Genomic DNA, 15,194 nt, shown 5'->3' on the forward strand with positions numbered 1-15,194 from the left:
TGGAGTCCAAAATGATCCCCACCCCCTTATTGCTTTGGGGGTTTGGCTTTATTAACAAGGATATAAGCAATAAGAAAATAAAGTTCAGCTATTTCTAAGGCTTCTCCCTCATGAATGCTCAGCCAGCATCTTAGATGGACTCTCCCCAGCAAACCATTTTTATCTTCCTTTTACACAAGTGAACTAATAAGCCACCTAACTCAGTGAGTCAGCAGAACCTACATAACCCTTTCCGAGAAGGGCCAAAACTTGCTATCAGGATGTTTTGGCTCAGGCTCATTACAGAACTATATTCTGCCCCTTGGTCTTGAATAATTTATTTGTGCAACAGACCTAGATCACAGTTTAAATCAAAATTCTACCTAAACTGTAGGCTGTGCTGTACAGTGCAAAATGAAACCAATTACTGTATCATATAATGCTCATCTTTTACAGTGTAAGATGCCCCCTACAGTACTGCAGAAAACAGCAGCCAGGCATAGTAGGAAGCCAGAGATTTTTCCAAGGGAACCAGCCTTTGGTAAAAAGTAAACTCAATGTCAGAAGGTATTGCACACTTCCACTTTGATCCATTGAAACTTAAGACCTTGAAGTGAATTAGAAGCCTTATAGAATCTCTGGGTGCCTGAAACACAAACAGGACCATATTTCTTTATGTCTTCAAAAATGTAATCTGAATTTACTAAAAAAAAAAACAAAAAAAAAAAAACAAAAAACTCCCAACCCCTCAGCAAAAAAAGAGCTCTCATAAGTAAAATACGTTCTTTCTCTTATTTTCCTACCCCTGTTATTGTTCAGTCACCTGATTTTGAGACTCCATTCACCTGACAATAAGTAGCTATCATTTACCCTCATCCTGGCTGTCAGAAAGAGTCATCTTTATCTTCAGAGAAGCAGGGATAATGTCTAATCAGTGAGTTATAGTTGAGAGTTTTAGGAAAATTGGCAGGTGCATTTTGTTATCAGTAACCATTATTTAGATAGCATTGCTGATGTGCGTGGTGTCATACAGACAAGGACAAAGACCAGGCCCTCATCCTTTGGAGTTTACTGTCTATATTACACAATTAAAACAGAATGGTACTAGCGTAATAGTAATAGTGAGCTCTAAGCATCACAGTGGGAGGGAGAGGAGATGCAAGAAAGGCAAAACTTCCTGTGAGAGAGCAATACCTCATCATTGTTGTTTTATACTCAGCTCTGCCAGAGGGTTTTGTTGTTTCAAAACAGCCTGTACAGAGGAGGGAACAGATAATTCCAGAGTAGAAATCAGGAGAACCTGGCCAAGATGTTTATGAGAGAGGTGAAGGACATGGACTGGTGACAGTTGGGTGCTTTGGTGTGTCAAAGATGCAGGGTCACACAAGCCACGTAAGTGATGTTGTGTCAGGCCTGGCAGGTTGTGTCACATAAGCTCAGAAGGTTCTGCAGGGCTTGGAAGGACCTGAGGCTCTTAATTTGGTGTACTCAATTAACATGGAAACTGTGCTCTTTCTACCCACTCTGTAATGTGGGCTCTGTACCTCATGATACAAGCAGCATGTTAATGTAACAAACCAGCTAAACCTACCATCTCCTAAAAATGAGCTTCCAAGTACCACATTTGACAGATGCAACAATTTGTCCTTAGGTGCATGGTGCATTCTGCCAGTGCTTTAGTTATATGTCATTTTATTTTGGGGTCAGTTTGTGGATCATTCTTTCAAGGAAATCATGTTAATTAATACAGGACAATCTGACTATAGACATAAAACCCTAGACTTAGCTGAGCTGCATACATAAATCAAACTGAAATCAGTACTTCAGAAACCCAGGCTAACCTAACACTAATCCTAGCCCTAACTCCATCTCTTTAGCTACATCAGAACGTAATTTTTAAACTGCATTTATATTACTGCATTTTTGTTTTGTACACCCAAAAATAGCAGGAACCAGCCATAGTGGAGCAGAGAAGAGTCCATCTAATAGAAAACAATGGTACCACAGGAATACATTCATTACTGCAGTGAACTTCTGGGAAAAAAAGTGGCATCATTTTTTTCTAATATTCAGCTTTGCTTCTCCTACTTAATGAAGCAAAACAGTACATGTATTCCCCTGAACTGTCTTATTTCTGTAGACATCCATGAGACTGGTGCAGAAAATGGAGCCTACCTCGCAGTATCTTCTAAATGGCATAAAGTAAAACTGATTAAGAGAGAACATTCTTCAAGTTCCTTGAAAAGGCCGTTGGCTTCTTCCATTTATGATCAAAAACATCCTAGAAAAAATATGTCCACTCTTTAACGAGACTAGGAAATTGAAATAACCAAAATGGGATGTGATTGGTCTTTTTACTTGAGGTGCTTTTGCTACTGAAACATCGTCTGTCTCCTGACGGCTTCTAACATTGTGCTCCTACCTACATTGATCATTTAACACTAGCATCTTCTTTCTGGCAAACCACAAACACTTCCAAAACTTGACCTCTTCCCTTTATCGCTTTTGATTAAGAATAGAACTATCTGCAGGAAATGGCCTACAAACCACAAAGGATTATCAGAAATATAATGATGAGTGATTCAGAGACTCTGTGGCTCTGCTTGTGTTTCTGTAATCTCATCTTGGTCACTCTTCCCTTTGCCGCCGAAGCTTTGTTGTAGTTTCTTCTAGTTGGCTTCTCCAAGCAGCAATAATAGCATCATCATCCATCTCTTCTTCCTCTTCTTTACGCATGGTTCGCCTGTACTGTGAGAACTGTCTAGATGCAAATCTTTCTTCACTTTGTTCCACTTTTGCCTCCTTCTTTCCATCCTCTTCAGACTTTGAAAAGCTCTGCCTGAACTTTCTCTTAGCTCCAAATTCTGACATGTCTGATATGGCTTCCTCTTCACATGCCTCCACATGATATCTAACTCGACTCTGTGTAGATGGTTCAGGGGATTCAGAGTCAAAGGATGGTTCAAGTGTTCGTCTGAAAACATGCAGCTCTGGGCAATTTTCTCTGGAACTTCTTGTCTCACTGATCCTTGACCTTGAGAACTTATACATATTCTTGTCCTCTTTTGCAGAAGCAGAGGACAATCTTGACATGGTTCTCAGTGAATCTCCTTTTGACTCGTAGGAAGAAGAGCTGTGCAGCTCTTCTCTTTGGGATCTGGAGATTCTGTAACTGGATGTTTCAGAATCCATCTCTCTAACTGTGGATGATCTACTATATTTCTCTCTAGCCTTCTTGCTTTGACCATAAAATGATGATGGTTCTTTTTCTGCTTTCAGGCTGCTGAGCCACTTGGTAATATCAGTCTCTATCTCTGACTTCAGTACACCTGTGTTTGCAGGTTGACTGAACAGATCAAAGATTCTGTCAGTTCCTTCAAGATGTGCTTGCAAGGGGTGCCTGTGGCTGTTTGTTGTACTCGCTCTGTCATCTTCTATTTCCTTGTCCTCTCCTTTGGTCATCTTTTTTTTAAATGAAGTGCTTCGTTTATTGTCTCTGATCACCTTTTCAGTTTGGTAATCTGTCATTTTCTCCCTCATTTCCATTTGCATCTCCTTCTCCTTCCTCCTGATTTTCTTTAAGTCAACCTCATCAGCAAAGAGGCTGTACAGTGGCTTGCTTGTCTGTGTTGTCTTCATGTTTGAATCAGTCCCTTCTGTCCTTGCATTTGCTGAGGCATTGCAAGACAGGACAGACTGTGACTTAGCCTTGTGCATGTCCTGCTGGCGAAGGTGAGAGGTAGCAAGAGATGAGTTACTTTGAGCACAAAGAGGATAAACTGTATCATCATCTACACCCCTGCCAAGGTCTCCTGACATTATGGAGGCCATTGCAGATGATGGACGGGACAGCATCATGATCTCATTTCGCTTCTGAGCAATGGTTTCACTAACCACATTAGCGATCCAGTTCTGAATGCTCGCCATAGATATTGTATTGCCTGGGCCGATTGGGAGGTTGGGAAGGGGTATACTTGGCATCTGAGTCTGCATTGCCCCTGTGTTGCTCCTGGTCTGTGATAAAGATGAATGATTTGTCTGCATGCTCAGTGCACAAGCTGCATCCTCAGCACCACCTGCAGAAGGTTCTGAGGCCCAGAAAGCTGACAGTGGGATACTCCCACTCATCGTACTGTCTGTCTCCCAGCTACACATGGACTGGCTTTCTGCTAAAATCTTCTTTGTACGTTCAAGGAGCTCTACACGCCTCTGCTTCTTTTTAGCTGATGCAGAATCCTCACTTTTGGCAAATTCCACAAATTCCTCCTTGCTTTCACTGGCCACCTTCTTCTGGCGCTTCATTTTCCAAGCTTGGTAGGCAGTCAGGTTAATATCTGACAAACTCTTCCCTTCTGTCCCCTCTCCACCTGCCTGGCTGCCATCTTCTGCTGGAGATGGTGCACCAGATGATGATGGTTCTAAATCCTTCTTGTGAAAGCCAAACTGAATCCTCTTGATCTTCCACCTTTCCAGAGGAGTCAATTTGTCTTTCTTCTTTTGGCAGAAATTGTAAAAGGAGCTACTGTCCGAAAGCACACTCTCCTCATCCACATCCCTCTTCTCTCCTGTTTCTGGGGGTTGTCTCGCCCCACAATTTTTATTCTTAGAATGATACCTTTGAGCAGCTTCCTTCTCAATCTCTAGAAGCCTCTGGTTCCACATGTCCCAGGTGCTCTCTGAAGACATAGAGCCTGTGCGGCTCCTCCTCATTCTGCTTAAGCTACTGGCTTCCAGCTGTTGTCTTAGGGTTCGGATCTCAAAACTGCTCACACTCTCAACATCATGGAATTCACCTGGTGGGTAAGGTCTTCCTCCCATGCTGGCATCTCCATACTCCTCTCTAGGTGGACCCTCAATTTTATATTTCTCATTTCTGCACTGCCAGTCATGGATCCTCTGTTCCACATCCTCCTCAGATTGTTCCCCTTCCTGATCCAGAAGTTTCAGTGATGTTCTACCATTGTTAACTCCTGGTTCCTTTGTAGGCAGACCTTGTTTCTTCCTCCATGCCTCATACAAGTGTTCCTCTTCCTCCTCACTGATGAGGGTGGACTGTTTGGAAACCCAGCTAGTTTTTTCCACTGATGAAGAGCTCATTAAACTACCCAGCAGGCTGGTGGTATCCTCTTCTTCTACTGTGATGGAGTGGGCTTTGGCTCCCATGACGCTTTCTGAGTCCCCGGCTCCAGATGGCTGGGAAGAAGTCCCTACACTGACAACAGAACTTTGACTAGGAGTGACTTCTTCACTTCCTGTATGCTCCAGCTCTCGCTCCTCAAACAATTGCTCATTGAGATCCCTTAGTTGTTTCAGAAAGCCATCATTGGGGTAAATGGCACGCTTCTTTCTCAGAGTCATCAGAGCCTCCAGAACAGTCATGTGGTGGTAGATCATCAGGTAAGCAGCCACCAGCACAGCTGAGCGACTGATCCCCATTTCACTGTTGACAAGGATTTTGCCTACAGATATTGAATAGAGAAGCAATTAGCTATTTCCAATAACATAGAGAAGTTGCCCTAATATATATCACAAAAGGATTCTCTGAATAGTGTTAAAAATTATATGCTATATGTTTCAGTAACTGAAAGCAGTACTAATATTTGTTAGCTTTATCTTAATAAAATCTAGATATGTATTAATAAAAAGCACATTAGTTTTAAAAGTTGTGGGCAGGCACATTTTAAAACAAATAATACTTGTATTTTCACCTAAACATTTCACTTCCCCAAATAATCAGAAAGCTGTTAATACATATGAGAAAGACAAGTGAAACACTATTCTTGACTTGCTGGCTGACATGGGGTAAGATGTTTAAGCGTTCCATGCTTCAGTTTCCCCCTATATAAAAACGGAGATACCAGCATTAGCCTCCAGGAAGGTACTAGGAGGATATTCAAATAACTTCCTTTTTTTTTTTTTTTTTTTTAATAGCACATTGTAGGACTGAAATACAATTTAATATTATTTTTATTATATTTTTTCCGGAATCCACATCTGCTGTTTTGCAAGGTACATTCAAAGATTTGCATATAGACTAGCTGAAGGCCAGAGTCATTGTCTATCTCAGCACAAGAGAACCAAGCAACTAGCAGAAGAGAGCAGATCTTGACTCTGACGAACTGGTTGATACAGCTGCTTCAAACTACTGGTAACCAGTGTTCTGCAAACAGTGACTGCAAAGGATAGAGCCAAATCTGAGGATATGCTTTATTTCACGGCATCTACACAAGAACCACCTCTTTCAGAAAACTAAGCTTTGGCACAGAATTATTTTTTAAAGTTACTTTTATAGCAAATTACAGCTAAAGAAAAGCTTGTAAATATGAAGAGAGGGTAAATGACGATTTGCTAGCTTGCAAATAACTGAAATTACTGTTTCTACATATATGATAAAATCCAGTTTCATTAATCTGTTTGCACTGAAACTTAATGAAGCCAGTTTAAACACCACTTTTCTGCTTGCTGATATGTTACTGCAAGTGTTTACCTAGTGAACCTATTTGTACAATCCCAAAATGTCTTTTACACTTAGTATCAAGAGCCTCAATTGCCTTCCAAGCGTTTTAAACAGCCAGTGAAGTCTATCTAAAAGCTCACCAAAAGGTGGAGACCTCATTCCTCTGCTTTCTTTCAAAGCTTCTCTGTCTCCTTTCCAGTGTCAGTTCAGGTACTCATTGGACCCTTAAATGAGGTAGTTCAGCAGACTAACCCAAGTGAAACCCATCTCTTCCCTGCTTGACTGTAACTTTTTGCTAGTTTAGTGAGTTGAAGGGTCAAAGAATGCCAGCAGCAGTAAGCACCTGTACTATGCCAAGTGTAGCAATGGGAGTTATGAGGAACATCGATGCTCCTCCATATGCCTCCTCATGGGGCTTGGTGAGCTATTAAAATTGGCTCAACCTTTTCTTGTGTACTAACAAAACTTTCATTTCCTGTCACTTCTACTAGGAGGTAATCTGTCTTTAAAAAAATATCATGCATTGAATATATATATGAAGAGTATCAGTGATATCACTGATTATGGTGTTCATTTTCATATTGAATTCCATAAACATATTTCTAACTGTCCACTGAAACTGCGAAAAAATTGATCACTATGTACTGGAGGTCCACGGAATAACAATTGCCATGAAAGAAAAGTCCAGCAAATTATACAGTAGCCTGGGTGTACACCCAGGTGTTCAACCCAGCTGTTTGGATTGTTCTGGTAAATCAGCCTGTTCTTTTGCATGCTGGCAAAAGTGAAACTCGCAGTGTACAATATAGATCAATATTTATTGGAGCAGGGCTTCACCTCTTCGCAATAGGTATTTTTAAAGCAGCTGACGGAGGTGCCTTACAGCCAGTTTGAGTCTGAAGACATTGGGCTTGCAGCAAGAACAGTCAGGCTGCCTCCTCTTGTTTTCCCCCTCCTGTTTTGATTGGGGCATGGCAGAAACAAGCGAAAAATGGTCCCTGTAAATGGATACAGGGGACGAAGTATCTGCCTTCAAGCCAGATACAAATGTGTCATCAGATGTTTGTTCATAGAATCATAGAATCATAGAATAGTTAGGGTTGGAAAGGACCTTAAGATCATCAAGTTCCAACCCCCCTGCCATGGGCAGGGACACCTTGCTCTAAACCATATTACCCAAGGCCTCGTTCAACCTGGACTTGAACACTGCCAGGGATGGAGCATTCACAACCTCCCTGGGCAACCTATTCCAGTGCCTCACCACCCTAACAGGAAAGAATTTCCTCCTTATATCCAATCTAAACTTCCCCTGTTTAAGTTTTAACCCATTACCCCTTGTCCTGCCACTACAGTCCCTAATGAAGAGTCCATCCCCAGCATCCCTATACACCCCCTTCAGATACTGGAAGGCTGATATGAGGTCTCCACGCAGCCTTCTCTTCTCCAGGCTGAACAGCCCCAACTTTCTCAGCCTGTCTTCATATGGGAGGTGCTCCAGTCCCCTGATCATTCTCGTGGCCCTCCTCTGGACTTGTTCCAACAGATCCATGTCCTTTTTGTGTTGAGGACACCAGAACTGCACACAATACTCCAGGTGAGGTCTCACGAGAGCAGAATAAAGGGGCAGGATCACCTCCATCGACCTGCTGGTCATGCTCCTTTTGATGCAGCCCAGGATACGGTTGGCTTTCTGGGCTGCAAGCACACACTGAAGCTGGCTCATGTTCATTTTCTCATCGACCAGCACCTTCTCCACAGGGCTGCTCTGAATCTTTTCTCTGCCCAGCCTGTAGCTGCGTCTGGGATTGCTCCGACCCAGGTGTAGGACCTTGCACTTGGCATGGTTAAACTTCATGAGGTTGGCATCAGCCCACCTTACAAGCGTGTCAAGGTCCCTCTGGATGGCATTCCTTCCCTCCAGCGTATCAACCGAACCACACAGCTTGGTGTCATTGGCAAACTTGCTGGGGGCCCACTCAATCCCACTGTCCATGTCAGCGACAAAGATGTTAATCATCATAGTAACGCTTCCACCCATTAACTCCCAAGCACTATGGAACCACTGCAATTTTCTCTTACCCCTGTAAGTCAGCAGTGCTTCATCAAGGAACTCTGCAGCTGGGCGGAAGTGTTTGGAGATATCCATGTCTGGAAAATCATCCACTTCGATGCCAAGGTACTGGATATTCAGACCGTTGTAGAAAGCTGGGCCTGTGTATACACCTGTACCATGAGCTGCATTCAAGACATGTGTGATCCCCAATCTCTTCAAACGGCTTTTGTTCACTGCAACACTTCTTCAGAAAGGAAAAAAAGATGTTAGATATCAGTGCTCCTATTTCAGGTAGGAGAGAAAGCGTCTGTTACAGGTCTACAGAGCTCCCAGTCTTTACACTGTATCTAACACATGGCTTTAATGTTCTTTGAGAGTTCTACAGGTATTTCTTTTCAATACTCACTGGGAAAATGAGAAACCTGCACTCACCACTAGAGCTGCATGTGCAGTTTCCAGTCCAGCTTGATTTTAAACTTGTCCTGTCATCCTAAGTTCAGGCTGATTACTTATTTCTCAGGTTTTTATAACTCTGTAATTGTTGCATTACCCTATATCCACTAATTCTGTCTGGTCACTTGCACAGGCGTCTCAGACAGCTGAACCACAGTACAGAAGACCTAACCATTTCCACTCAGTATTTGATATGATGGGTTTTTTTAACTGTCTTTTACATAATAAAGATTTTACTTCCAATTTCAGGGCCAATTCCAATCAGAACAGTCTAATTTGTGCTCATTTGCCTTTTCCTCTCCCAAATTGTTGAAGCATCAAAAGAGCACAGGGAAGTTGCTGATTCTAAATCCAGAAGTATTTACTTTTCAGCGCAGAGGTCTTTGTGAGTATATTCTGAAAACCACTTTGGATCTCTCTGGGGATGAAAGGTATTAGATGCATGTAATACCTGTTATGCCTTCAATGGTTCCATCTGATCCTTCACTGGAATCTCATGCAACTTAATGACAAAAGCTAACACTCACTTTTCTGCTATGAAGACATTAGGCCAGACTTCATCCACAGCATCCCTGGGGGTCTCTAGCGTGTCCTTCACAAGTGCCCTCTGCAAATCCATCACACATGGTGTGTTAAACAAGCTGGTGTCATCAATCTTTTCCTTAACTCGGTTGTACAGATCTTTCACCATCAGCTGACGTGCAGACTCTAACATCCTGGGACACGCTGAGTCTACATTGGCATCCTTTGTCTTCAGTTCTGGAATAAACTGACATTGTAACTAAAAGCATGTAAAACCCATGCAAACATATGACCTGTCATTCTTTGTTCTTTCTTTGTCAATTTTTTGTGGATTGCTTTTTTTTCCCAGTAACATCACACCATCCTGTCTGCAATGTCTGCATTATATGCTCATCTAGAAGCCTGAAGGTAGTAATGGGAAGAGCATATTGCACTGTCTTCTCAGTACACAGACCCACACTGGCCAAAGGCCTGGGATTTGAGGGCTCACTCATTCTAGCTCCAAAAGAATGCAGTCTACAGCTTCCTGAGGAGGGGAAGTGGAGAAGGAGGTGCTGAGCTCTTCTCCCTGATATTCAGTGATAAGACACATAGGAATGGGTCAAAGATGTGCCAGGGGAGGTTCAGACTGGACATTAGGAAGCATTTCTTTACAGTAGTCAAACACTGGAACAGGCTTCCTAAGCAGGTGATCATCCCTGTCAGTGTTTAACAGGCCTTTGGACAATGCCCCTAGTAACATGCTTGAGCTTTTGGTCACCCTAAAGTGGTCAGGCAGTTAGACTAGATGATCACTGTAGGTCCCTTCCAGCTGAAATATTCTATTCTATTCCATTTGTTACAGAGCAACCATCAAACTGTATTCATCACTGTGGAAGATGATTCTGCCACAGTTTCAGTTCACAACTTCAAAGGAAGTCACCAAAGCTTTCTGTAAATTGTCATTTCTTTGTGGTTTCCATCTCTGTCTCAGGTGGGGCTTTTTTATCATTTAGGACCTCTGTATGAGAAAGGCAAAACAAGTGCAACTCAAGTTTCTACTACTTACATGTTTCTTTTACTCTGTCTCCTCTTACCTTCATTGATTATCTCTTTGGCAGCCACAGCAGATGACAGATGGATTGGCTCCATGAAGATGCTCTCTGTATCAGCATCCGACATCACTGAATACCTGCCAACCAACCAAACTGCCTATTAGGCAAATGCCCTCCACTGGGATCCCATTTCCAGACTTCAGCCCTTTTCATCCATTCCAGAAGAGAGCAGAAGTAACTGGTTGAAGGAAGCCCCAGCTTTTCTACCGACCCTCAACCCCTGCTTTCCAGTGTGGCACTACAGGCTTCAAATATGCTGTGGTATCCACTGTTTGCAGGATGCAGACAGGTCCCATGCAGAAAAGCTGCAGTGGGCTGGGAGTGCAAGAGAATAGACTCCTGGAGGAGTCTTTGGGTAGAGAAGATCAGTGTCTGCTTTGGGAGTAGGACGGGGAAGGATCACAAGGAATAGTCTCACAGGTAGCTCTCACTTAAGACAGACATAAACATTGTCCCAACTAGAATTTATTGAACAATTCAAAACAAATTATGCTAGAAAACTGTTGGTTTTTTTTCCTGTCAGCTAATTACCAAGAAGCATCCTTTAAGTTATCACAAGCTTCAATGCAAGCATTAAGATTGAAGCCTGTGAATCTCTCTCTCAGTACTCATTGAACACTTTGTAGCATGAATCTATGGACAGTCTTTCCACTCACATAGCATTGTCTAACTGTAGGTTAGTAAACAAATATGAAACCCACAAACACCTTTGACAGCAGTTGTCTGACACAGTGTGATTTACGTATGTTTTTGTTAAGCTAAAAAGGGCTACAAAACCAAATGTATTTCCAACTGGGTCCACCTGTACAGTCCAAGCAAATCTTTCCTTATTTAGACTATCTTAACAAAATGTTTTACAGAGCTTTTTCCTTGATGCACGCCCTCTAGATTTCCTCCCAAATAGATGGCACAGATCATCAGGACAAGTTTGTAGCCACCACAGAAGCTAGTTGGCAATGCAGGCTTGCAGTACTTGCAACACACTGTGTGGTTTTATTCAATTAAAGCAGGAGAGGGAGGATGATTAACGTGCAATCAGGGTGCAGCAAGTGTCTGGAGAGCTCAACTGCCTTCATTCTCCAGAATCAAAATGGAGGGCACAGCCATAGAAAACCACTTAATGGGCTCATCTAGGTCATTTAGTTGAGTTCCAACACTTGTCAACTGTGACTGAAAGTAATCCTTTTCCAGCCCTTCAAAGGAGTTTATGAGATGAGCAAAAGGAGTCTCAGTCTCATTTACAGGAGCTAACACAAATATGCAGCTATTTCCTGCCTTCAATTCCTTTTGCTGGAAAGGTTGCCTCCAAGCTTAATAAAAAGATAACAGTTGGTAATAATCTGCCACTACAGCCTCAACAGGTTTTAGCTGTAGCTTCCTCAACATCCATGAAACACAGGTACAGAACTGCTCAAGCCTGGATGCTTCAAGTGCCTCATTCTGGTTGCAAAGGACCTTACCATTTTCATCATTGCTCTTGACATTGACAGCAAGACAAAAAGGAAGGCAAAGGAAAAAAGAAGAGAAGGAAAAGAAAGGTAAGGCAAGGGAAGGCAAAGGAATACACAGGAGAGGTGCTTCTGTTCACTTTGAGTGACTGATGAGCAGTAGGAGAGTGATTTACCAAGTTCAATACACGATTTTACTGTGAGTTCAGTGAACAACTTTAAACCGCATTTAGTTAAATTAAATAAGCACTCTGTCTTCATTTTTCTGCAGTGCCCCACAGGTAATGGGAAACATTTCATAACCTCCTACTTGCTGAGGGCCACTGGGATGGGTTCTTTTCGATCCCCACTCCTTGCCTTCAGCTTAAAGCATCTCAAAAGTGTACAGAAAGCCCTGCAGAGCATTTTGCTTTAGGAAAAAGAGTACAAATGGATGTATTTTTCCTTATTTTAGGAGAAAACACACCTAATGATGCTTCTTCTGCTTGAGGCAACTCAATTTCTGCTTGCACTGTGACAGCCTCCTGTTTAGTCCCTGAAGCCTGTAGCTAGGGATGATTCTGAAGCATCCCAAATCCAAAGACCCTCAGTCTTCTAGGGGCTGGGAAAGGCTAATATCAACATCAAAAAAATCCACAGGTCCTTAAAATAGAAAGACAGGGCTGAATTTTGGAAGAGAAATTCCAGCATGGGGGTGGATATAAGAGGATGAGAGAGGGAAGAACAACAGTACCACCCCATAGTAATGCTTTCTGCAACTTACCCCCTGTGTTTGCATACACTTTTAGCAGGATGGATGAAGTAGTGCAGGAGTCCTGTCTCTGAATTCTCTCTCCCTGCTGGCACACTAACCCCCACCATAGAAAAGGGAAGCTCTGGGATCCATGCTTGATCTTAGTGTGGGTGCGGAGGAGAGGTGGTAGAAGAGGTGGGAAGGCAAGCTGATCTATGACTGTGCTACCAGGAGGCCGTGGCAGTGCCTGTGGCAAAGCATACTCACCGGCTGGGTGAGGGGCTGCGGAGGTAGCGGGCCTGCACGGCTTTCACATCTGGTCCCTCATCCTCCTCACTGGGCACCACTTGCTCACTGTCGGAATCTCTGCTGCTGGCCATGGCAGCTGTGAGAGGATCTGCTGCAAGGGGAGCATGGCAGGAGGGAAGGTGTTACAGAGGAGGGCAAACTGGGTGGTGGTGGTGGTGGGGTATGGCAGAAGGGGCTCCAGCATCTTGCTTCTACAACCCTGTGAGGGGCCCTTACCACAAGACAGCCACACTGGCTTCTCTGCCAGGGTGCCTGCCATTCCTGAAGCCTTGTGCAGCTCCCTGGGTGCTGCCCAGCAAGCACCCATGTCCTTCTTGCCTGTGAGTAAGTGTGCAGGAAGGCCAGGAAGGAAGGGGTGGCAGGGAAGAAACTCTATCCCCTCCCTGGCTGGCTCAGCTGTGCATGGTGGCTGGAAGGAGCTGTACAAAGCCAGAGCTGGACTGGAAGGAACATCAAGGGAAAGAAACATGAGACCTCACCTCCTCAAAATTAAACACTCCTGAAAACTCAAGCCCAAATGTACTTCAAGCCTTGGGACTTTGTCCTTGTAATCCTTTGTGTGCAATCTGCTGTGCCTGCCCTGGGCATGGGAGACCAAGGGGGCCACAGCTCGGTTAGGAGCATGAAAACACAGCAGCCAATGTTCCCTGGGTCCAAGCAGAGCGACTCCTGTCCCGCTGTGCCATGACTGCTGCTAGTGGCTCCAAAGGACCAAGCAGCCAGCCTCAGGAAGGAGGACTGCAGCCACGTGCCACCAGTGGGTGAGGAGCAGCTGCTGCTCATGGGGCAGTGTGAGGAGGGGGAGCAAAGAAAGGGCACTTACCCCTGTGTCGGGGGGTCCCTGCTGGAAGTACGGAGACGAAGTCCAGTGAAAAGTGCAGGAAACCTGGCAGGGGATGGTACTGGGGGGAGGGAAATCAGCCCTCCACTCTCACTCTTTCTGTGGCTTCTTCATCAGGGGGCAGGACAAGTGTCAGCACCAAACCTTTATCAGCTTTCTAAATATAGTGCTATCCTAACACTGGCTGCTGGATTGCACAGGGAAAGAATTCAGTGCCTCATAGATGGCAGCTGGTCAAGCACTTAACTCCTTCCCTGCTGTGGGCTGGATCCTGTGACTTTTTCCAGTTGCAGGAGGAACCCAGAGAAGAGCCCAGAGCCAGTGGGGCTGAACCTCTGCCTGCAGGGAGCATCCAAGCAAGCAGGATCTCACAAGCACAAAGTGAAATGCTGGTATGACCTCTGATGTCCTTGGGAAACACAGTGAAAAATGAGTCACTCCAGGCTTACCAGAAGCAGACTAGCAGGACTTCTGCAAGGGTTTTGATATCGTTCCCCACAACATTCTTGCCTCTAATTTGGAGACAGTTGGATTTGATGGATGGAACATTCAATGGCTAATGAATTGGCTGGATAGCTGCATCCAATTAACAGTCAAGAGCTTAGTATCCAAGTACTGATCAGTACTTGGAGATCAGTAACAAGTGGTGTCCCTCAAGCTTCTGTACTGGCGCCAGTTACTGTTCAATATATTTATTAATTACATAGACAGTGGGACTGTGAACCCTCGGAAATTCTGTGGATGACACCAAGTTTAGTGATGCAGTTGATTTGGTAGAGGAAAGGGATGCCATCCAGCATAACGTGGACAGGCTTGAGGAGTGGACCCAGGTGAGCCTCATGAGGTTCAACAAGGCCAAGTGTGAGGTCCTGCACCTGTGTCAGGGTAATCCCGAACAGCAGTGCAGTCTGGGGGATGAAGGGATTGAGAGCAGCCCTGCGGAGAAAGACTGAGGGTGCTGGTGGATGAAAAACTGAATGAGAACCAGCAACTAGCTTTGCAGCCCAGTGTGAAATACAAACTCACTCCTCTAAACAAGATAACAAGGTTTTATTGAGGGACAAAGTCAATAAAGCAAAAGCAACAGAGCTGGGCGCATGACTGTAGCCAGAGGTGCGAGTGATTAGCATTTGTTACAGGTTTATGTACTTTCACTACTACATTAGTTACATGCATATTCATAATTCCCGCATATGGGCAGGGAATATTATAACTAACTCCTGGAACTTACGATAATAAGTCCCCTGCTCTAGGTGTCTGTGCACTGCTCTCCAGTGATTGTGGGCAGGGGTCTTGAGGATGAAG

General features: G+C 44.0%; 1 protein-coding gene across 1 annotated transcript; it reads right to left on the minus strand.

The window, feature by feature from the left end:
• Nucleotides 1–1,654: 1,654 nt before the first annotated feature.
• On the minus strand, nucleotides 1,655–13,189 carry STYXL2 (serine/threonine/tyrosine interacting like 2). Its single transcript, XM_061368769.1, has 5 exons — nucleotides 13,007–13,189; nucleotides 10,541–10,635; nucleotides 9,470–9,701; nucleotides 8,516–8,733; nucleotides 1,655–5,438 (listed from the first exon to the last, which is right to left on the minus strand). The coding sequence occupies exons 1-5, from the start codon at nucleotides 13,117–13,119 to the stop codon at nucleotides 2,608–2,610; spliced, it is 3,489 nt and encodes a 1,162-aa protein (XP_061224753.1). The 5' UTR covers nucleotides 13,120–13,189; the 3' UTR covers nucleotides 1,655–2,607.
• Between the last annotated feature and the right edge of the window lie 2,005 nt (nucleotides 13,190–15,194).

The sequence above is a fragment of the Neopsephotus bourkii genome, unplaced genomic scaffold (genome assembly GCF_033783945.1).
Source record: "Neopsephotus bourkii isolate Nb327-2 ecotype Australia unplaced genomic scaffold, CSIRO-AGI_Nbou_v1 NB_1446, whole genome shotgun sequence".
Lineage (NCBI taxonomy): Eukaryota > Metazoa > Chordata > Aves > Psittaciformes > Psittacidae > Neopsephotus > Neopsephotus bourkii.

What these genes read in the sequence shown, in the direction of transcription:
- STYXL2 (XM_061368769.1), bottom strand. Translation starts at nt 13,119, where the DNA reads ATGGCCAGCAGCAGAGATTCCGACAGTGAGCAAGTGGTGCCCAGTGAG. An exon ending in CGCAGCCCCTCACCCAGCCG is followed by an intron (nt 10,636 to 13,006) that starts GTGAGTATGCTT and finishes GTTGGTTGGCAG; the next exon opens with GTATTCAGTGATGTCGGATG. An exon ending in AATGTCTTCATAGCAGAAAA is followed by an intron (nt 8,734 to 9,469) that starts GTGAGTGTTAGC and finishes TCCTTTCTGAAG; the next exon opens with AAGTGTTGCAGTGAACAAAA.